Source organism: Podarcis vaucheri (genome assembly GCF_965113315.1).
Source record: "Podarcis vaucheri genome assembly, chromosome: 9".
Classification (NCBI taxonomy): Eukaryota; Metazoa; Chordata; class Lepidosauria; order Squamata; family Lacertidae; genus Podarcis; species Podarcis vaucheri.
In genome coordinates this window covers 7,990,189-8,014,139 of record NC_138767.1, presented here as the reverse complement: position 1 = coordinate 8,014,139, position 23,951 = coordinate 7,990,189, and the positions used below count along the sequence as shown (strand labels likewise).

At 42.0% G+C, this 23,951-nt stretch overlaps 1 protein-coding gene across 4 annotated transcripts in view; it reads right to left on the bottom strand.

The window, feature by feature from the left end:
• Nucleotides 1–23,951, bottom strand: part of CTNNA2 (catenin alpha 2) — a 417,182-nt gene that overhangs the window by 155,617 nt on the left and 237,614 nt on the right. For all 4 annotated transcript variants that reach the window (XM_082236383.1, XM_082236385.1, XM_082236384.1 and 1 more), the window contains one exon: nt 1,717–1,797. In XM_082236383.1, the coding sequence (XP_082092509.1) occupies nt 1,717–1,797 (81 nt within the window). The remainder of the gene's footprint in view (nt 1–1,716; nt 1,798–23,951) is intronic.

Below are 23,951 nucleotides of genomic sequence, written 5' to 3'. Positions count from 1 at the left end.
AGTTTTAAGGCTTTTTATGGTAAGATAAGGTAAAAATAAATTAAGGTAATTTAATGACAGAATACAGTGAAAGATGGAAAGGATTTGCTGAGTTAATTAATAGGTTAGACCGTTAAGATAAATTATAGAATAAAAATTGAGAAAGATGGAAAGAATTTGCTGAAACAATTAATTGAATTAGAATACAAAAAGGGAGGTGTGAGGAGGTCAATGAAACAAGTAAATGAAAGATAAAGATATGGAATATGGAATATGGATGTGTGTTTTAATGTTATTGTTCTTTTTTGCTGTATTGTTGTATTTTTTTATGTTTTCTTTTCTCTATGTATTGTATGTCCTGTTAATTTTTTTTTGTTTTCTTTTTTTCTGTAATTTTTAAACTTCTAATAAATATCATTTTTTAAAAAAAAAATGTATAATATTTAGAAACACAGAGCAAGTGGGGGGGGGGGATTCCACCATTTGGATGAGACGGTTTGATAAAGGTTAGAAGTGAGCTTTTGAGTCACACAGCTTCATCGGCAAAAGAAATTCAGTACTAAGATGGGAGACAAAAGTCAAGCCACTTTCAGTTATCCTTGCAATGCCTCAAATTATGCAAAAATCCAGTCCCCCCCCCAAATCAAATTCTTCAAACAAAGTAGAATAAATTATGCAGAACAAGCCAACATATTCATTGTTTTATAATTTATTCAAATTAGAGTTGGTGGGTCTCATTTTCCAAATGTTTTATTTCTGAGGGTTTTTCAAGCAATGGGCTGATCTGCTGGTTCCTATCACTTGTGTTCAACTTCAGCTGCTGCCCCTGTTCTTTTGAAATGGCAATGTTACAGGATATACATTTTAAAAATAAAATTAATAGGGAGAGAGGGAGGACGGCCCAGAATATATCCAGCCTAGCTCTAGGCACCCTAAAGTTTAGATCTGTTAACATTACAGGTAATCTGATGCTGTTACTCTGTTAAAAGTGGGTGATCCTCCCTTCTCTAGTTCACATCAGACTGCTTTGGAACAGAGTTGTTATTTTTTTAAAAAAAAGGAAAGAAAGAATGAAATTTGGATCGATGAAAATTTGAGCTAACTTTACCTCTATGAGCGCAAGGCCCTGCCTCTCTCAGTGGGTACCCACCTGCTACCCAATCCTTTCCATTATAAAAACAAACAAACCTACTTTCCATAATCTTTGCTTACCTGGCTGGCAGAGCTAAGCCACCATAAGGAGGGGAATGAGGTCTCTTCTTTCCCTCTCTGGCACCCAGGCAAAAGGCTCTGCTAGCCCCTGAGAAATGTAATTTCACCCAAGGATGACCGCAATGTCTCTACTCTAAACAGCATTTTTACTTTTTCAGCTTCATATCACCATTGCTAATTTTATTTTATTGTTGTTGGCTGCTTGCATGGCTTTGTGATCCGCATCAAAAAATTGATAAGCCGAAGGGGACAATAGTAATATTTAAAAAATAAAAATAAATGGGGGACGGGAATCAGGTGATAGGCAAGAGACCTTTGCAAAGCCATGCTTCTGCCAGACTCCTTAGCGCCTACTATGGAAGCCTGCAGTTTCAGAAGCAAAGAGTCCACACTGAGACATGTGAGAAGATGCTTGCTAAAATAGGACACATCTCTCTAGGTCTATTATTGGCTCAGCAGCTGGCTATCCAGCATTGAAGCTTTCCTTAAATTAAATAATAAAAAAGCTCAGTGAACAAGAAGTACCTGTCTTCGTAGATCTCTTGTTTTCTTGGTCATCTTGTCAATTGCTATGTTAAGTGGGTCTCCTTTCTCCTTCCTTCCAGTCTGTTCAAAAGATAAAGCACAATTAAAAAATTAATTAGGTAAAACACAATGGGGAAAAAAGACATTAGGAACTTCAGCTTGCATAAAATATGTACATCATCACTCCCTTCCAGCTGCAGCCACTCCAGTATACACAAAAAGATTTGATCACATGTGGGAGCCCACCTGGATCAGGCCAAAGGTCCATCTAGCCTAGCCTCTTGGTCCCACAGTGGTCAATAAGATGCCCATTGGAAGTCTGCAAGCAGCATTCAAGTGAACCAACACTCTCCCCAACTGCATTTCCCAGCTACATGTATTCAGACTAGTTTGATGGTGGAGAACATAGCCATCACAGCTAGGAGCCATCTCTGCCCTCCACTGAAGTGGAAATCTGTCTACCCAGGAGCACACAAATGCATCAGAATGAATGTGGTGTCCTAGATTGTAGAAAACACAGTCCAGGAATGGGAGTGTTCAGCTTTTTGAGTGGTTCTCATTAGTATCAGATATATGAACAAATGCTATGTATTTAGCAGCAAAACAAGTCTGGGACTATAGAGGTGTGATCTGTTGAGGGACTTTATTCCAACACCTATCTTAGCTGCCTGCACTCCTTTGGGACAGCCCTTGATAAAATCAAGAGTGACCTTCCAAATGCAAAACCCAAAGGTCTCCAATGCATCCTCCCCGACATTTGATCAAACTCTGGCCATACTTTCTTGCCAGAGCCTTCATTCTGTAGATGCACGTGACTCCACTGTCAGCTGGTTCTTCTCCTACACATCAGATCATTTGTACACATATAACACCCTTTATTGACGGGACGCGGGTGGCGCTGTGGGTAAAACCTCAGCGCCTAGGACTTGCCGATCGTATGGTCGGCGGTTCGAATCCCCGCAGCGGGGTGAGCTCCCGTCTTTCGGTCCCAGCTCCTGCCCACCTAGCAGTTTGAAAGCACTCTTAAGTGCAAGTAAATAAATAGGTACCGCTTTATAGCGGGAAGGTAAACGGCATTTCCGTGTGCTGCGCTGGTGCTGGCTCACCAGAGCAGCTTCGTCACGCTGGCCACATGACCCGGAAGTGTCTGCGGACAGCGCTGGCCCCCGGCCTCCTAAGTGAGATGGGCGCACAACCCTAGAGTCGGACACGACTGGCCCGTACGGGCAGGGGTACCTTTACCTTTAACACCCTTTTACTTTTCAGCTCCTTAATTTCACCTCTATTCTTCTCTCTCTCTTGCACTCTACATGGGTGGCCTAATCAAATCCCACATTTTTTAAAATATCACCTACAGCAGATAGCATATCACCTGATCGCAGACCTTCCCACCCTCCATCCAACCTCCAGCTACCTGGCTGATAAGTCTGCCTGCCTGTCTTCTTGCTGTGCCTTGCATAGCCCCCATTTTACTTCCTGGGAAAACATCCTGGCCTGTAGGATTGTGCCCTCCCTCTTTATACTGCTTGCTTCTGTCTCATCGCCAATCGGGAGTTATTTCCTATATTAAGTTTTTCAACTCCAATATTAAGGGGATAACTGCTGAGTGCAGCAGATTACTTTAAAACAAATCATAAAAGGATGAAGAGGGGAGATTAAGGTGACTCAGTAGATCGCACCGAAGTTTTGTGCTAATGCATTATATCCCTGTACTGTAGCCTTTGCTCTAGGAAAAAAAATCTGGCAATACTCCTCACTATAAAACGAATATTAAGAGCTTCTAATCTCCATCCTGCCAGGCAGCAGGGATGTTAAAACATGATAATAAGCAGCAAAACAGCTTGAGGACAGAAGGAAAATGTTCCTTACGACGGTAACAAGGCTCACATTGGCAGACATTAGGTGCAGGATAAAGGCAACTTCCACTTAAAACATCCCCCCCCCCTTGGAGGAAGTATCAACACAAAAATATCCTCAATTCAAGTTTGGTTTTTTGGTTTTTTTTAAGGAAGTTGGGAGGGTGGAAACTGTATTTTATAGTTCATGGTCAAATAATAAAAAAAACAGCAGAGGATAGCTTTAAAGTTCTAAGGGAGGGAAAGCTTTAAATGACTTCAGGGTATGTACTATCTTGCTTTTTAGAAGAAGGTTGTATCTTTAAAGATTAGTTAATCTCATCACATTTTTTTAAAACAACAACCAAGAACAGCACAGTTTGAATCTTAGTGCTGCCTTCTATTCCCTGAAAACTAGAATAGTCAGAGGTTACTATGAACGCCACAAAAAATGAATCAGTTACCTGTATTTTCTAATAGTGCAGGAAACAGCCATGAGTGGCTGGCAGCACTTGGAAATTGCAAGAGACAAAGTCTGACTTTGTGCAATGAGCACAAGGCAACATCAGAAGATCTGAGCAAACTGTTGCAGACAACTCCAACACCCAGACCTCATTAGCAACACATATACAGTGGTGCCTCGCAAGACGAAAAGAATCCGTTCCGTGATTCTCTTCGTCTAGCGGTTTTTTCGTCTTGCGAAGCAAGCCCATTGACGGATTAGAGGATTAGCGCTATTAGCGCTATTAGCAGCTTTTAGCGGCTTTTAGCGGCTTATCAGCTTATCAGATCAGCTGATAAGCGGCTTAGCGGCTTAGAAAAAGGGGGGAGGGGAAAAAACCCCACAGGAACTCGCAAGACATTTTCGTCTGGCGAAGCAAGCCCATAGGAGATTCGTTTTGCGAAGCACCTCCAAAACGGAAAACTCATTCGTCTAGCGAGTTTTCCGTCTTGCGAGGCATTCGTCTTGCGGGGCACCACTGTACTTGCAGAAGTGTTTGAAAATAAAACAATGGATACACTATAGCAGCTGGTATTGTGCAACACTTCAGACAACAGAAGAGCATGTGAATATATGAAGACTATTGTTGCATCAATGGCTTTTTAGGGTTTCAGACATGGGCCTTTCCCCAGTCCTCTTCTGGAGATGCCAAGCACTGAACTGAGTAACTTCTGCATTCGCAGTAGAAAACTGAGCTACAACACCTCCCCTCTCTTTAGAATTACCATGTGCTCACATATACTGCTAGTATAATCCAATCTATGATGATGATGATGATGATGATGATGATGATGATGCCCATCTGCTTGGGCTGCCCCAGCCATTCTGGATGGCTCACAACCAGAGCTTTTTTTCAGCAAGAACACACTGGAACACAGTTCCAGCACCTTTCAGGTGGGCGCCATTGCGAGCCCCACAGCAGGGAGGAGGAGAGGATGGAGAGTTCCAGAACCCATTTTTTCATGAAAATAGCCCTGCTCACAACAAATTAAAATATCAAATACAGTAAAACATGAACCATTAAAAACTTCTCTATATAGGGATGCCTGTCTTCTAAAAGTCAGATAGTTGTTTATTTCCTTGACAACTGACGGGAGGGTGCTCCACAGGGTGGGCACCACTACCAAGAAGACCCTCTGCCAGGTTCCCTGTAACCTCACTTCTCTCAATGGGGGAACTGCCAGAAGGTCCTAGGAGCTGGATCTCAGTGTCCTGACTGAACGACGGAGGTGGAGACTTTCCTTCAGGTATACAGGGCTGAAGCCATGTAGGTCTTGAAAAGTCAGCACCCACACTTTGAATTGCACTCAGAAATGTACTGGGAACCAATGCAGATCTTTCAGAACCGGTGTTACATGGCCCTGGTGGATACTCCCAGTCACCAGTCTGGCAGCAACATTTTGGATTAGTTGTTGCCTCACATAGAGCATATTGCACAGTAGTCCAAGTGGGAGATAACCAGAGCAAAACAAATGCACATTCCAGAAACTCTCAGCAGGATCTTCCCCGCACCCAAAAATGAGGGTGTTATGACAGGTTGGCTTGAGAGATTGGAAAGCCATCTTCCCACAAGGGTGGGGAAAGGAAACTGGGCACTCAGTATTTATGTGTATGCTCCCCATCTAGACACAAAAATTAGAGCTGGGTATTGATATAATGCGAACAAACAGCATTATAAGCTGGTTTGGTTTTTTTGCTTTTTTATTGTACAATGTTTATTGTAATGATATGTTCACACTAACACTTCTTTTAACACTAACATGATGTTCTCTTTCATCTGGTAATGGGTACAATCAACACACACAGAGAGACACACAGAATCACAGAAGGGCAGCCATATTGTATAACTATTAATAGATCAAATTGCCCCCAGTGTATAACCTGGCACTCAGTTGTACTCTTTCTTAATATGTAGGGAAATTAAATGTGTAAGAGAGTTTGGTGTGGGAAAGAAACCACTCTGCTTGAACCTATGATCCAGGTATCCGAAAAGGAAAACATCCAGAGAACTAGAATACATATAGTTTAAATAGTTTAAAAGAAAGAAAAAAAGGACAGGTGATGGATCATAGCTTTTTTTGTATGCCATCTGTTGTATGCTGGAAATATATGTGTTTATTAAAGTATACTTAGTGTCTTTAACATTTCATTAACATAGGGTTGCCATATTTCAAAAAGTGACAATCCTGAGCTTCTTTTCTTTTTCCTTTTTGGCCAAGGTTGTTGAAGTTGTTTCTTAGTTTTGCCGAAAGTTATTGACCTTTTTTTTTTTTGCAAAATCTTAAAAAAAAGAGAGAGCAAAGCTTTTGAGCTATTTTTAAGGTCATTAGCAAAAATCTACTTCCGTATATCTGGATTTTCTTAGACTTTTAACAATTTCCACCTGGACACTGTTTCAGACAACCAAATCCCATCTATGTCTGAGAAATGCCTACGTATCAAAACTGTGAATTTGGTTTTAAGGATGAATGGGAACCTTTCACAAAGTATTTGAAGACGCAACAAAGTGAACTGGACTCCTTGGCAGGTTTTGAATAAACATCCACAATTTTTTACTGATAATAATTAGCTAAACAGTTGGAGGAACTATACAACTCTGTAACATGCAGAAAATAGCATTACTGGAGAAACCAAAGACTGGAACTGAGGGAAGTCAGGGGGTGGGGTGGGGTGGGGAGGAAAAATGGGGGGGAAAATAAGGATATGTTTTTGGAAAATATGTTTTGTTATAACTTTGAATAATTTTTTTTTTAAAAAACCAACAACTGTGAATTTGGAATGAAATTCCTAGAGGCCATTACAAACACACATGTATTACACTCCCCAAAGCTGCAGTCAAAAGCATACACTGATCTAAGAAACTCACATAAATTATTTGGCTCCATAAACTGGAGAACAAATGCTAGTCATTCTCTCTGTGTATGTGTGGCACACACACACACACACACACACACACAAGCACACTGGGCATCAGTCAGACATGAATCCAGTCCTGATTTTATTGGAATCTGCAAAAATTGCATTCAGAAATGCAACCTTTGCAAGAACACCATTTACTAGCTAAAAGAATGGTGGCAACAAAAGCTGTGCAGGAAAAGTACACGTCACTCAAGTTTACTGCTGTACCAAAGTGCCATCGTGCTTCTAGTAATGAAATCAAGATAAAGGGAGCCTTAGAATTAAGGGGCTTTAAAGAAACAAGGCCCTCCTTTTCCTGTACAAGAAGCACCAGCCGCAAATATAAGGCATTTTACAATGCATCGATTCATAACACAGACATATTCCTGCTTTTTCAAATAGCTCTGAAAAAAAAAAGGTAGAAAACAAGGGCCATTGTTTTCCAACCATGAAATGCTCCCTTGTGGAGTCTGTGCAACTGATATACAAGTGAAAGCTAAAACCACTCCGGCAGCTCACCTACTAACATATTATTACCCATTGTATGTCCAAAACATCCCGGTGCCATTTACCCAGTAATTTATCCAGGAAGAGACAGCCAGACAGATTATCTATCGATCTAGCAGCTATAGTGCCTTAATGTACATTTCTTCCATCTCTCTCTTTCTCTCTTCACTCCCTCCCACCCATGGTCAGATCATCAGCAAGGAAAATGACACCGTTATTCACAGCTCATTCAGAACTTCAATATCACACTCTTTTATTAAGGCATGCATTACTATTCGGGGATGATGACCCTCAAATGATTCCCAGTATTTCCGTCCTACTAGAAAACATCATCATTCTTTTAAAGAAATTCTCCTTAATATCTCAGAACTGGTAGGCAGGAATGTAATAGTAAGAGGAAGTAAAACCCAGTCACAGGAACATTTGGTAGACATGGTGATTTTATTTCTCCAGGAAGGACCATTAATTATATGTGCCACCATATTCCTCCTCCTTTTGACTTCTCTTACCCCATCTGCTTCCTCCCTCCCTCCCAAATGACCCAAGGATGGATGGACACTCTGATAGAGAATGTGTGATGGGACAACCTTGTCCACAAATTAAGAGACCTGTAATTGGTTTTGCTGGGCCAACACACTCACTGTGATTCAAGACTGGTTCATGCGATCCATATCCACTTTCAGCATCCAGTAATGATGTGTGTGTGTGTGTGTGTGTGTGGTGTGTGTGTGTGTGTGTGTGTGTGTGTGTGAATGAGTGATCACAAATAGAGCTTCACATGTCATACTTTCACACCTTCTTACACTGTCTCTCAGGAAATAACATTCAATGAAGTCAATTCACACAAACAACTGCTGATCATTGAGAGATAACCAAAATTCTGCAGCTAGACTGCTGATGGGGACAGACTATCACCAGCACATAATTCCAGTGCTCAAAAGCTTATACTAACTTCTCATATGCTACCAGATCAGGTTCAGGTTGTTGTATCAATCAACGAGGCCCTTAACAACTTGGGCCTGGAATACCTCAGGGACCACCTGTTCCCTTATATCCTTGCTCAGTCACTTAGTTCTTCTGTGGAGTCACAGCCAGTGGTCCTCAACAGATATATGGCTTGTATCTACCAGGGGCCATGCATTCAGTACTGTGGACTCAATTTTATGGAATTCCCTTCCAGTTGAGATCAAATAGCCCCCTTCCCTGTTCAACTTCCAGCAGCTACTGAAGCCTTTTTATTATCCCAACTAGGATTATAACTGAATTATGATTTTATATCTTTAACTGATCTTTATTTGCATTATATCAAGTTTATTGTACACCATACACAGATAATTGCAATTATGCAGTGTATAAATTGTCAGAAGTGCTCAGTCGATACAGCATGATGCTCTTCATCTCAGGGTCGTGAGTTCAAGCCCCACATTGGGCAAAAGATTCCTGCACTGCAGGGGGTTGGACTAGATGACCCTCATTGTCCCTTCCAACTCAATAATTCTATGAGTCTAAATAATGAAATGAAATGCAGTGACATCAAGAGGCATACATGCATGGCTGGAGCAGGTCTTTGACTGATCTAAAGCACCGAATGTTACATGCTGACTGGGTTGTGAGAAGCGTTCCTAAGGGATGACTCACTTCAACTGTGGCTATAAAGCATCCCTGATACAAAACTATGCCAGCACACTTATTTTCAGTAGCAAGCCACACACATATAACATAACTAGAATGTGATGATTCATTTGACTTTTCAGCTGCTGACTACAAAGAAGTTTCTAAGAAACTTGCAGAAAGGTTAAAAGCCAAGATGGCATAACATATATAAAAAAAACACATTTCAATCAAAATAAGTTTATTTTTTATCTTTTTAAAATGGTCTCTAAGGTACTACTGGACAATTTGTAAATTTATTTCGACTGCATCAGACCAGCACGGCTAACTATCTGAATCTAGAATACATTTCAATGACATCATTCCAATAGCCCATAAAGAAACCCAGCAGAAAACAAAACAAACAAAATCAATAGAAAGGATATTTCATCCTAAAGGCCATCAGCCAATTTGTCACAATCCATCAAATGCTTGAGAAAAGAGATTTAGCCTAGCACCAAATGGATATCAATGGTAGAGCCAGGCAGACCTAACTGGGGAAAACATTAGCTTTAAATGGCTCCCTCCCTTATCATGAGCCTCCCTCAGAGGGGGCACCCAGAAAAAGGTCTGGGCAGGTTCATATTGGGAGGAGTGCCCAGTAGGTATTGAGGTCCTGAGCTGTAAAAGAGTTTAACTATTTAAATCAGCATTTCGAATTGGGCCCAGAAATGTACAGCCAGTGCAGCAGTTCCAAGATATTTGCTATATGACTGAGTCTCCTCGACTGTCAACACTCAGGTGGCTGCATTCTGCACTAATGGTAGTGTCTGAACTGCCTTCACATAAAACACATTGAAGTAATCTAATATTACCAGAATATAGGTTACTGCAGCCAGGTTATCCCTGTCCATATAGGGTTGTAACTGAGCCACCACCTAAAGTTGGTAGAAGGCACTCCATGCCATTGATGCCATCCGTGCTTCAAGTGACAGCAATGGATCCAGAAGAACCCCCAAACTAGGGATCTGCCCTTTCAGAGGATCTGCCCTTTCTGGAGCAGGCTGCACTCCACTCTTCTGGTCAGAAGAACCACACATTAACAGCATATTAGTTGGCATATTTAGTATACTGGCCCTTATCCCTTCCATCATCGTGACCAGGCACCTGTTGAGCACAACCACCATCTCATTTGCAGAAGGTGAAAAGGAGTCTCAAAGCTGTGTGTCATCATCGTACTGACAACAACACACTGTTGAACACTGTATCCTCTATCCTTCAAACACCACCTTCTGGAGCTGACCATCCAACCAAAATCAGAACCACCATGCAACACAATAACTGATTCAAGGTCAGTTGAGTCTACAGAGCACTGAGCTTGACACAGGTCAAAATATGGGATATTCAGGTCCGCATTCTCTGATACTTTTTGAGCTGTCTGGAAAGTATGTATGAAAAGAACAACTGGGTGGGTGACACAGAAGCATATGGAGTTTGGTCAATCTACTACAGTATTAGATACTTGAAGTAGTAACTGCTCTCCAAGATATCAACTGAAGCTCTTTCTCAGCCTTGCAATCTGGAGAGGATATAAGCTCATATCATTCACAGCATATCCTCTGCCAATATACTATAGTCAGGTATAGCCATGTTTGCTGAACAAAACAGGAAAGGGTGTGTGTGAAGAAAATCCCATCAATTAAACAAATATTTTACCACCCATTAACTTGTGATGGCAACAATAGTTAGATTTAATAAATACACATATCCTTGGATTTCATACACTAGAGTGCATTCGCAGTGCAGCTCAAACAGGTGGTTTAGAGGCCATGAATCATCATGTTTTGGGGTGGAGGGGAGGGAAGAAACAAGAGAAATCTCAATGACACTTTAGACTGTAGCCAAAGGGCTATTTAAATTTGCATCAAAACTCTTAGAATAACCCACATTCCAAAGATATATCAGTGATCTTCACTTTTACTTCAGGAAATGATGCACTATTTCAATTCTAAATGATAAAAAAATACACCCACTTTATTACATCCAAAGAAAACAGGTGCCTCCAATTTAACACAGGCATATGTTTTTGTGCAAGGAGGAGATTTTATCAGGAGGTAGTAGACTCATCCTCCTACAGTGCACTTAAAAATTAACATGAGAGCACAGATGAACACCACACACACACACACGAGAAATACAGATAGAGAGGGGGATATTTAAATAAATAGTAATGATCTTGGAGCCAACGATGACATCAAGAGAATGGGACAAGTTTGGAAATGGGCACACATGTACTGATGGATAGATGAGACATCTGAAAGTATTCCCATGCTGGTGAAATAAGATAAGACTCAAACCCAATTTTGGTAATGATTTCTAATGCTTTCAGAATTATTTCAAATGCATCAGAACTAACTACCTTCAAACTTCTGTTTTCCCAATCGCACACAGCTTGTCCTCCCACTCCTTCCTGACTGCAAGAAAAAAAACTTTAGATAGCGGAAGGAAATTTTTCTAGTTGGGCTTTCTGCTCCCTTCTATGGACAAGCGTGCCAAAGAAAAACCACATATTTTCTACAAACACTTCAAATTATTACTGGGGACCATTTAAATTTGCTCCTGACAGACTTGGCTGGTAAAAACACATTTATTTGCTTGTGGCAGATGTGGCTGGGTACCAATCTCCTTCTCTGTGAAGGGGTCCAACGTGAAGAAACTGGGAATGCCCACTGGTGTCTCTTCTGCATTAGCACACCTGCACTGCATCCTGGGTTAAAGATACCTTTTATGTTAATGAAGGTGGTGTTCTCTTACCTAGGCCATTTGCACATCATCTTAAAGATAATTTAAAGTTCAGCTTTGCAGTTTTCCTCTGAGAAGTCTATATTATTTCACCATTTTAAAAAAGACAGTGAGAAAAGTAAACTTCAAAACAATTAAAGAACAAATAATTAGCACGTTGGGAATTCTGGTCTTGGCAAAATCGACCTGTGAAAGGTCTCAATTCAAAGTGATGGTTTTGACCTGTGAAGCCTTGTGTGGCTCAGAAACCCAATATCTCAAGGACTGTCTCTCCCCACGTGAATCAACCCAGTCCCTAAAATCAGTATCTGAAACCCTTCTCCATTTGCCCCCTTCCAGGGGAGGTCTGGAGGGTGGCAACATGAGAACAGACCTTTTCAGTGGTGGCTCCCTACTTGTGGAATGCTCTCCCAAAGGACACTCACCTGGCACAATCTTTGCCTAGTTTTAGATGCCAGACAAAACTGTTCCTTTTTACCTGGGCTTCATTTCAAGGGCTTTAAAGTACTTGAGGCCTCTTTTAGCAGGGCAGGATCTGTAAGACCTATCCTTTTAGTTGTATAGCTGGGTTCAAGGTTGATATTGGTTGTTGTATATAGTTGAAGGGTTTATACTGCTTGTAAATAGCTTTGGGTCACTTGTGAGGAAAGTGACTAATAATAATAACAGATTGAATATGCGAGCAACATTGGTAGGAAAACAGAGTTACTTTATCACGTAATAAAAGAATTGTGATCAATGTGGCTGGTTGGGGGGAAAAAGTTGGGGAATTGCATATTGTTACTTGAAATAAAGAAGGCTGATCGCTGAATAATTAATGCTTTTGAATTATGGTGCTAGAGGAGACTCTTGAGAGTCCCATGGACTGCAAGAAGATCAAACCTATCCATTCTGAAGGAAATCAGCCCTGAGTGCTCACTGGAAGGACAGATCCTGAAGCTGAGGCTCCAAGACTTTGGCCACCTCATGAGAAGAGAAGACTCCCTGGAAAAGACCCTGATGTTGGGAAAGATTGAGGGCACAAGAAGAAGGGGACGACAGAGGACGAGATGGTGGGACAGTGTTCTCGAAACTACCAGCATGAGTTTGACCAAACTGCGGGAGGCAGTGGAAAACAGGAGTGCCTGGCATGCTCTGGTCCATGGGGTCACGAAGAGTCGGACACAACTAAACGACTAAACAACAACAACAACTTGAAATAAAGTCATGTTTCTAAAAGAAACACCACCATCCAACACATCTATATATTAAAATTAGAGGGCTGTAAAAGCAAGAGTTGTCTATATGATGCTAGGAATGGCACACAGATTATTCCAGTTACTCCACAGAGTTTGCAAAAATTCAGAGGACTAACAAGAACCCCTATAGACCAGCAACTTCTCAGCAGTCTTTCCACAGGAGATGCTATGGGGTGGCAGAACTATATGCTTGGCTTACACAAGGCTGCAGGTTATCATGTCGGTGTACCAACTAGGATCTTGGGGAGGAAAGGTCTCCCTTAAGTCCTTGGAGAGTTGTGATGGAGAAGAGCCATAGTGCAGATATATTTTATTTGTTTGTGTGCATAATTCATATCCTGCCTTTCCAGTCATATGATTCATTTCAAAACAAATAACAATAAATTACAGTCACTAAAACCAAAGCAAATATGCAACATAATTAATATTATTCAAGTGTTAGATGTCTGTGGGTGCCAGACCTCTCTAATCCCTGGATCCAGTAAGTGCCAAAAGCTAATCAAGCCAGGCCTGGGTGAAGGGCCATTCAGATAACAAAGGATCAAAGGGCTTCTTGCTACACAACTGGGTGGAGCCCCCCTCCCTCAACAGATAAAGCCAGAGTTTAGAGTAGAGGGGTTAGGAGAGGTGGGGAGCAATGTTAGAGAGCAATGCTTGATGTCTGTTTGAATCCAAGGCTGTGGCTATGGGATAAGCAAGGCCACCTTGGGGTGTTGATGTTGTCAACCCCTCCATCATAGGCCTGATCATCAACAAGATGCTGAAAACTAGTGATCTGAGCAGTTTCCCTGCCTTTCCTTTCATCTTTTTTTTCTTTTTCTTTTTAAAGGCACAGCCTTTTGATCAGGTAAGAACATGCTTTTCTTAATTAGTTAACTGTCCATTTAAGTCATATGGCTGGCACAAGGCACAAAATCACAGCTCGCCCCTATACACGAAGCCAAGCCAGAGCACAACTAAATGCAGCACAGCCATCTTCTCAGAAAAACTCTTCACAAGCTCAAGAGGTCAAGACACGAAAGCTTTAGCAACTAATCTACACTTAATGACCCACCCAGTGGTATTCAGAATATCACTCATGAAATCACTCAAGATATCCCTCAAGTAATTAAGGAACAAAAGAAGAAAAGGCACACTAATCTAGGAACTTCCTCTCTGCCCAGAACGTTGGAGGCTATACACCACACCCCTCAACAGTATTTATAGAAACTCAAACACCAGATTCTGCTCTGTTCCAGTAACAAGAAGCCGAAAGCACCAGCCTGAAGATGACGAGTGAGACCTCGTCGAAACGTCGCCCAGACACCCCGACTCTTACACGGGAAGACACCCGAAGACACCAAAACCTGCATTCCTGTACCCGTGAAAATCTACGAAAGCATATATATATATATATATATATATATATATATATATATATATATATATACGCAACTAGCCTTTGTGAGGGAAGCCTGCAAATGTCTTTGCTTAGATGGCAGCCAACATTTCATTGAAAGACCTAATCTTCTAATTACCATCCACCGTAGCACCCACAACAAACTCATAATTTAAGGACCCACAGTTTGCCAGCTGCAAACTGCAATCTGTATTGATTCCATTTTTACTTCATTTGCTCTGCTTCCCAGTCGCAAATGATGCTTGTGCAAAGGTGATGCACAGGAAGCACATGTTCTTAATACTGTATACTCAGTAATCTGCAACAGAGGAGGAAAGGGCACTGGCCTAAATTGAAACAAGCAAATCACAAGCAAAATAAGAAAAGTCCTTTCATTTGACTGATTAATTATCAATGATTATCATTGTTACTGCAGCCTCCATTTCACAGAGGATCATCATTACCAAAGAAATCAATACCAAAACAAACTTTCCTCCAACTGTTCTTACAGTTACTCCTTGAATCCCATACACTTCTAGTCCTCAACAGGAAAACTATGGACCTCCTCAAAGTGTTATTTTATAGTCCTCCAACCTACTCCTTTCACTAATCGCTCCTAAAAGCCATCAGCATCCCTCTTTAGGTATGGTACTGCAAAAAGCAAGAGAAGTACTGGACAGATGAACCACAGAGGATCAGGGCATGAGTGAGGAACGTTATACAGGGGCAGAAATAGATGCTGCTCTATAGGCTTCTCTGTATGACTCCCAAGACTCTCCCTCATTAACCTGTGCCCACCTTGGGTGCTTTTGTCTGAGAGAAACTCTGGATTTTCCATGACTGGAATGTAGCCTACTTTCTCATGCGGCCTCCAGAACATTAGCCACAAAGGAATGTGGCCCTTGAGCTGGTAAAAAAACCTTCCCTGTGCCTGGTTCAAACCAATGTGGTACCTTCCCAGTTGCTGTTCCATCAACCCCAGCCAACATGGCCAATGGTCAGCAATATAACAACATTTGCAATATAACAACATTTGGAGGGTACCACATTGGCTACTCCGACAGTATGTAAGACAGCTTACATACTGGTGGGGATGGGGGAATAAGTACATATAACCATTGCCTTAATATTCCTGGGAACCAACCCAGCTCCTTCAAGGCATATTAAACATGGCAGTGGGTCCCAAATCTTGCCTACTGATATTTTGATATCCACTACAGGCACCGTAGGCCTACCCTCCTCTAGAACCTTATCAGCTTCTATCAATGTAGAGTCCGTTATACTAATTTGCAACGTTAGATGTCTGCCATCTCTATCCAATCTAATAATTAGAAGTGAGTACTATTTGTAGAGTTATACTCACATGGGGAAAGATTGTGAATCTGAATAATGAGGAGTTCCAGGTAACTGTCATTCAGATAACAGGTTTTCAAGTGTAGTCACTTGTTAGGGGGGCTCCTAGTACATTGATAGGAGAATATTAACTCTCTGGCAGAGAGATAGCTCCAAGGTAGGAGAACCACCTACTTAATTATCTATAATAATCCTTCCAAACCATAACAGTTTGTGGGAAATCTCCCATTCATGGCTCCGTCCTGTTAGCTTTATGGATCTAGCTGGATGCCCATATAAGGTGGAATATTAATGTAACACATGATGCTATCTATTTCTTATAGATAAGGGAGACATAAATTTATTATTTCAGAGATTAATGTTGCACAGCTTGAAACAATTGGATGCATACAAACTGAACCCGTTTAGAATAAAAAAGAATAAATAATTGTCCGGACCCACAATTATGATTAAAAGCTTTACTAATCAGAACTTATTCAAAACAGGCACAAAAACAATCAACGGAACATCTAAATAGTTGTATAAAGCATATGCTTATCCAAGGATAGGTTTTTCTTCTTAAATATATAACATAATTATGATCAGAGCAAATATCAAAGCTCTGTCTCTCCCATAGCCTGCATTAGCCTGCATCCAGCCTTAAACCTCTGCAGCTCCTGGAGACGGTTCATTATCACATCTTTCTCTGACTGTGCCTGGGAACAAAAGACCCAAGAGGCAACTCCCTCTCATAATGGAGATTTGCAATTAAATACCTAAGGTTAAACACTCACGTGTAAGAGCAGAGAACATAAACAGTTATTCAGCAACCTGTTAGAGCTCCGAGAGCTTCAGTATGCTTCAACTGAATTTTCTAATCTTAAGCCCTTCCAACAATATAGGCATTCTCCATTTCAGTATGCAATTGAACAATTATACTTAACATTTACACCATTCTCTGCACCAAGCTTCATGATGATCTAGGTTTTCAGGTCTTGCTGACTATGAGAAGATATCCACCCCCCACCCCCCCATATGCCATGTAGGCATAGGCAACTTCCAACTGGAACTGATAATCTCCACTATTGGCCTTACACTACAGTGGATGCTTGGATATGTCCTTGCTTGTTTTTAAAGGCCCAATTCAGGGGTGGGAAACTGGATCACACCAGTGGGCTAGATTCTTATCTAACCCACCTGAGGGCCAAGTTTGGCAGTGAATGAGGCTGCACATCTGTTAATGATGTCAGTGAATGAGGCTGCACATCTGATGTCACAACTAAGTCAGGTTATTCATTTTTGCCCACAGGGTTTGAAAGCAAACTGTGCAGACAAAGGCACAGTTCTGTACAGTACTTGCAAGGAGTGATGATCATTGGTATTTGATCAAAGTGCTTTGTGAGAGGCTTTACAGAGGACATAGCAAACCTTCTTTTGGCTGAACCACATCTTTATCTGCCCCACACCTGACATATAAAATGTATATAGCGATAATACCAAATGGGAATACCGAGTGCCATAGGCTTTTGCCTCCTTTGGGGTGTATGGGGTATATGAAGAGGGGTAGGACCTCTGGCAGAGGACACATCATACTCCTTCTAAGGTAGTTTGCCCACCTTTGGTCCCCACCCTGCACTCAGCTCTCACCTGTGGCTCCTAGAAGCTGTCAGTATGCAAGAGCAGCCACACCCCGGGAAATGGCTTTGACTGCCCAGCTAAACCAGGTGACGGTAGCCAATGGGTCTTAAACCTTCAGTGAGTTAGGGATTTCCTCTGCATGTAAAGACAGGCTCCGATGGATTGAGCGGACAAGACCAATAGCGGGTCCAATGGTCAAGAAGGCGGTTTCTGCATGTGCTGTAGAGGGAAGTAAGGGGCAGATGGGACTTGTCTGCCTGGGAAGGGAACTCATCTAGGAGAAGGAAATCTCGGATCCTAAACCTCTGCTGCCTTGAGGGTCATCTTCAGGAGAAGAAATGGCTAAGGAGTAAACTACACAAATTTGAAGTGGAATCCCTAAGACGGTTAGATGGCACCTTGTATGCCTCCTTCCAGCAATCCCTACAGCCAAGCTAGTGCCAAAGGTATTGCTCTGCTTTCCCTTGGACCACATCACTGATTCTGAGAGCGGGGTCTTGTCATCTGGGAAGCCCAGGATCTCCATACACACTGCCCAGGCTTGTGTCCCAGGGAGTTGTGTGCCAAATGGGAAGGCTTGGTGGGTCTTGTTAGGCCCCTGGGTTAGAGGTACCTACTGCTGGTGTCATTATTAGTGTTTTCTTGAAACACACACATGCACACAGAGAGGTAGCAACCATATATCACACATCCTCTAATGAACATGTCAAGTTTAGTGAGAGCAGTGACTTGCATGCCTGGGAGCTATAGCCTTGTCCAACTGGCCATCCCCCAGCAGAACCCCAACTGCACTGCAAAAATAAATATAAAAAATAAAAAATAGTACAAGGATTAATTTGATCATGTAGCATAACTTCCCCCTATCACTCTGAATTAATGGCTGGCTGGCTAAGAAGATGACGAGATTCTCATTAGTGTAAATAATGAAGCACTGCTGAGCATTAGCTCTGCTCTTTGAGTCTTAAGAATTTCCCTCTAGGACCCTGTCATGAAGCTTGACAGAGTCGGAAACGCATAATATATATTCTAAATTAAGTGGACCTGGGAAGAGAAACACAAAGAGTGACAGCTGGGAAGGAATCATCCTTGGTTCCTCACCATTCCAGGCACCTCCGCAACAAATCTTGCATACGACACACCGGCCAGGAACACCCGGCCATATATTCCTGCCACCTCTTCAGATCAATGTTCTAAGTGATAGCAATTCAAGTTTGCTTGTCAGTTTAATTAGGGAAAGTGAAACACAATTACAGGGCATTAGTGCAAAGCCAGTGCAAAAGGTCCATTTGGGATACTTGCAGCTGGAGAAACCAACTGACATGACATTTTCCATCAAAAATCTTAATTAAAAGCATTACCCGAAGGGGGGAATATAGCAAGTGCCACTAATAATGAACACTGTTTTCATCTATGCACTAATTAAAGCTCATATATTTATTTTGGAGGAGGTTTTTTGGCATTTCCTTAGCTGTCGTTTGGCACAAGGAGCATGAAATAAACCAGCCACATTATAAAGGGAAATCTTTCTGTTCCCATAATCCTCCCTTCAGGCTAAGGCACCTTGAAGGCTTCTCATTGGGGGGGGGGGCAGGAAAATAAAGCAACAGCAGAGGGCAATAAGGAAAGATCCACATGGCTGGAGACATTTGGAGAGCAAATGCCAACCCTAGAAGCCTCCCAGCCAAGATGGGGGAGTTGGGGCATTTGACTCAAAGGCAGAACTTAGTAGGAATAAAGGAAACCCAATAGAATGACAAGAACCAGTGGGATACTGTTACCCCTGGAGCAGGGATGAGAGCCCTGGGAGTGATGCTTCTCTGTATGCCAAGGAAGGCAAAAAGTCCAACAAGCTAGAAATCCTAAAAGGGATGATAAAAAAGGAAGTTGAAAGGGGGAGTCAGATGTCTCCAGAATGCTTGGTGGGGTAATTCAAAACCGCAATAAGTTATTGGGAACATGAAGGTTTATTCTTTTTTACAAATGGAAGTATTACCCAGTTGAGAAGAACAAAAGGAACACAGCCATGCCCCTCAAAATCCATGCAGATAAGTGCCATTGTACAAGTAGAGTTCTGCACATGGAACAGTAGATACAACCATGGCACTCTTAATCTCACGGTCATGAGTTTGAGCCCTATATTGGGGAAAATATTTCTGCATTTCTGCATTGCAGGGGTTTGAACTAGATGACCCTCGTGGTCCCTTCCAACTCTAAAATTCTATGATTCCATGAGCATATTGGAACTATAAACCGACATTACAATGTTTTTAGTAATATATTTCTCATTGCATTTCTTATTCCCCTTTGTATTCTCCCTGCCTGGTGCACCCCGCCCCATTCTCTTCTCATTTTGAAGGTGTGTGGGGTTGGGGCTGCAGGGGAGAGGAGGGAGAAGTTCCATTCTATGAGAAGTCTCTTGTGCTAGCAGAAAAAGAACATTAAACACCCATTAAAGCCCAATTTATACTAAAACATACATCAAAACAGGAAGCCAGCTGTTGGGCAACAAGGACACAGAGGTATGCTTAAGCTGGATAAGGCAATTGCAGCAGAGGGAAACCTGCATTTTGAATTCTTAATGTCCGTCTTCATAGCTGAAGATGAAGGGCAGACACCTGTGACTGAACTGTGGCAAATACTGATGACAAAATATGAAGTTCAAGGCCCAATTGACAATTTAAAAACATAACTCATCAGGTTCAGCTGGTATCCACCCAACAGTTCTTAAAGAATTCAAATGTGAAATTGCTGATCTTCTAACGGAAAATATGCCACTTGTCAGTGGATATGATCAGACTCCATACCTGAATTATGGAAAGTGACCAGTGTAGCAACATTTTTCAAAAAAATAGGATCCAGGAAATTATAGGGCATTTAGCTTAACATCTATCCTGGGTATATTGATGAAAGTTTTATTTAAAGATAAAGTTATCCAATGCACAGAACACAGGTAGGGAACCTGCACCCCTAGGCACCTGCTGGGATAGTGTCAACACCCCTCTCTACAAGCAATCATTTGAGAGCTCTGGTAGGACAAATGTGCTCTTCCCATACCACCCTGCTCAGTGGAAAAGGAAGAGGGAGAGGAGAGATAGAGAGAGGGTGGAAAGAAAAAGAAGTACTTCATCAAAAGAGTATAAGAAGAGACTTCTGGATCAGGCCAATGGCCCATCTAGTCCACCATCCTGTTCTCATAGTGGTCAACCAGATGCCTGTGGGAAGCCCATAAGCTTGACCCATGCATAATAGCCCTCTCCCCTCCTGTTGTTTCCAGCAACTGGCATTCAGCAGCATACTGTCTCTGGCCATGGAGGCAGAACATAGCATGGCTGGTAGCCACAGAGAGCCTTCTCTTCCATGAATTTGACTATTCCTCTTGTAAAGCCATCCAATGAGGTGGCCATCTCTGCTACTGTGGAAGCAAGTTCCGTAGCTCCTCCTGGACGCTGGACCCATCACTTGAGAACCTTCTTTGTGTGCATCCTCCGCAAGAGGCTAAATGAGAGCAGGCCTTTTCTGCAGTGGCTTCCTGCTTGTGAAATGCTGTCCGCAGCGAGGCTCACCTGGCAACTTCATTACACATCTTTAGGCTTCGGGGAAAACATTCCTCTTATATCAGACTAATTAAACAATCTGTGGCCTTTTAAACCATGAGTGGGGAAATTATTGTTAGTTACTATGGTATGTATTTTTGTATTTTTATTTTGTTAACTGCCCTGTGATCCTCAGATGAAGAGGTGTTTTTTTAAAAAAATAAATGTGTTTTTTTAAGTGTTTCACACAGTACATAGTTACACTGTGGAATTTGCTACCACAAGATATGGTGATGACCTCCTTTTTAGATGGCTTTAAAAGAGGATGAGGCAAATTCATGTGGAGGAGGTTCACTGTCTCTCCTGACTACCAGTAACCATCAGGTTATCAGCCCTAAATGGAGATGATCAGATGTGAACCTGGGACCTTCTGCATGCTCCGCTGACCTGCATGTAGACCAAGGATGGCTGCTGCTCATTGGCAATGGTAGGGTAGAAGGCAAGGAGCCCCCACAGTAGGAGGAGCCAGAGCCAATTAGATGCAGAGTCAATGAATTCTAGTTTTGTCTCCATCCACCTCCCTGTTAGTCTACAAGGGGCAATGCTGAGACCAACAAGAGGAAGCAGACAGCCAGGGCCACCCTCTGGACTAAGAAGGCAGGTGGACTTGGATGAATTAAGACCGAGGTTAGGGGGACAATGCCCCATTTAACCCAACGGGCTGACTTCCACTGACATAGACAGCTTGCACTTCAAATCTTCAAAATAATTAAATTAAAATTATGTAAGACTCAAATTAGAGAAGGGGTTCCGATATTTGATGCTAAATTTACAACCTCCCTCCCTCAATGGCTCAGGTAACACATACACACCAGGCATTCATTGGGGGCAGGGGCCCACTTGGCTGTTATTATTACTGTTATTCCAAGCATAGAGCATTAGGTTGACTGTCATTTGCCTATTCATCTCTCTCCTGCTCCTCTGAGACTAGCAGGCGCATTGGTTTCTACCTTGATTTTCAATTATAGTAACAAAAGTTGGCAGGGATGTGCCGAGATATATATCTCAGCACAATGTCCTGTCCTGAACTGACTGATTTGCATGGCTTCTGTTTTCCTTTGCCTTGCGGCAAAACTGTGCAGCTGATTTATCCTGATGACCAAACAGGCCTCCTTCATTTCACCAGGGGCCCTTAAAAAAACCTCATCCGCCCCTTCCAGTGTTGCTTGTGTCATGTAGCTGCTCAAAAAGGAGCAAGACACATCATGGAGAAATGCAAGGAGCAGGCATTTGACCTGCTACCACAATGTGTACAGGCCAGAAGGTGGAATGGCTTTGGGAAATCAAACCCTGATCCTACAGGCTGGGTACAAATGGACACAGGAACCTCTCATCCTTTGCAAAGAGAACATCTATTCTCCAGAGCACTCCCACTGGTACACATCATGTTGGCCACAACCCATAGGTTTCCTGAGGATAACTTGATGTGCATTATGTATTGTAAACTGCCCAGATTACTTCATGTTACGGGGCAGAGTACAAGTGCTACAAAGCAAGGATTAAAATAATATAGCTGCAGGATAAAACCTTATAACAAAAGTTCTGAAGCCATTTAGATGCCCACACTTTAAATATTTATCTAAAATTAGGTTTAGAAAATGTGCTAATACAGTGCCAGTCTAAGCCACAACTTGAAACACACACAGTTTTAGGCTAATGGCCCTGTTCATCTGTGTAAATGACCAACACAAACTGCAGGTCTTCTAAGTTGTTACATGGGATGCTCATTCCAAAGAGATAAAGGAGAGCTATTTTATCAAATTAAAAATCAAAGTGGTAACAGATAATCCCTGCTGAGATGACAAATGAGAACTAACTCCAAGCAAGATTCTGCTTGGTCTATTCAGTTGCAGGAGGGGGTGCAGAGAAGAAGAAGAAATCAAAAGGCGCCTTTAGAATTGACAACAAACTACCTATGAAGCAATGCTGGCATTCATCTAAATAAACACACGGCTGCTATCCTAGAGATGAAGGGAAAAATGGTTTTATGGTTTGATCTTGAAAGAGCTTCGAGGTAATTGAGGTCATGCTTCTCTACCTTGTGGGGAGGGGCAACAAAAAGGCTAACAAGCAAAGGATCTGTCTTCCCTACATTTTCTCTGAGGCACATTTAACGTGGCAATATGTTGAGCGTTTAGGCCTCCAAATCAACTAGGGGAAAAAAAAGATTATTACTTTTTGGTCTCTTTAATGATAAAAGATCAGACCATTGGATTAAATCTGGGGACTAAAATCTGAGCTAAGTGTGCCTCCCCCCACCCCCGGCTTACAAACCTGTATACCAGGTTTGTAAAATGGTATACAGGGCTCATCTACACTGCCCTTTAATGTGAATAGCAAGCTTCCTGTACTGCCTTAAGTTCTTTGCCAAATCACTTTTCCCTTGCTGAAGACAGATTTTCTCATGCACTTTTTGTTTTTGAGTGCCCCTGGTATGAGAAAATCCAGATTGAGGCAGGGGAAGTATGGTAAGGTAGTGTGATATGGAGGAGAATAAGCAAGAATTGACAGAGGTACAGGAAGCTTACTATTCATATTAAACGACAGTATGGAAGAGCCTGGTGTTTATGGTAAGAGATTAGTCCCCCTAACCCTCTGAAGCAGATTTGGGGAATATGTTTGTGGGGAGAAGGGGAAATCTCATTGAGCAAACACAGTTATGTGCCATTAGGAGACGGGTACTACTGGATATCAACTATTGAATAGGTATTGTTGTTCATTTCTTGTGAGCCTCTTTGGGCACAATCTTCTTGTGCAAAGATGGCTTACAAATAAACAGATGAATGAATTCCCATCAGCCCCATCCAACATGATCAATAGTGAGGGAGGGATGGTGGGAGTTGTAGTCCATCAACATCCAATACGGTCACAGGTTCCCCACCCCAAGACTTCAGGTGGTAGGTCTTCTGCAGTCCTGCTACT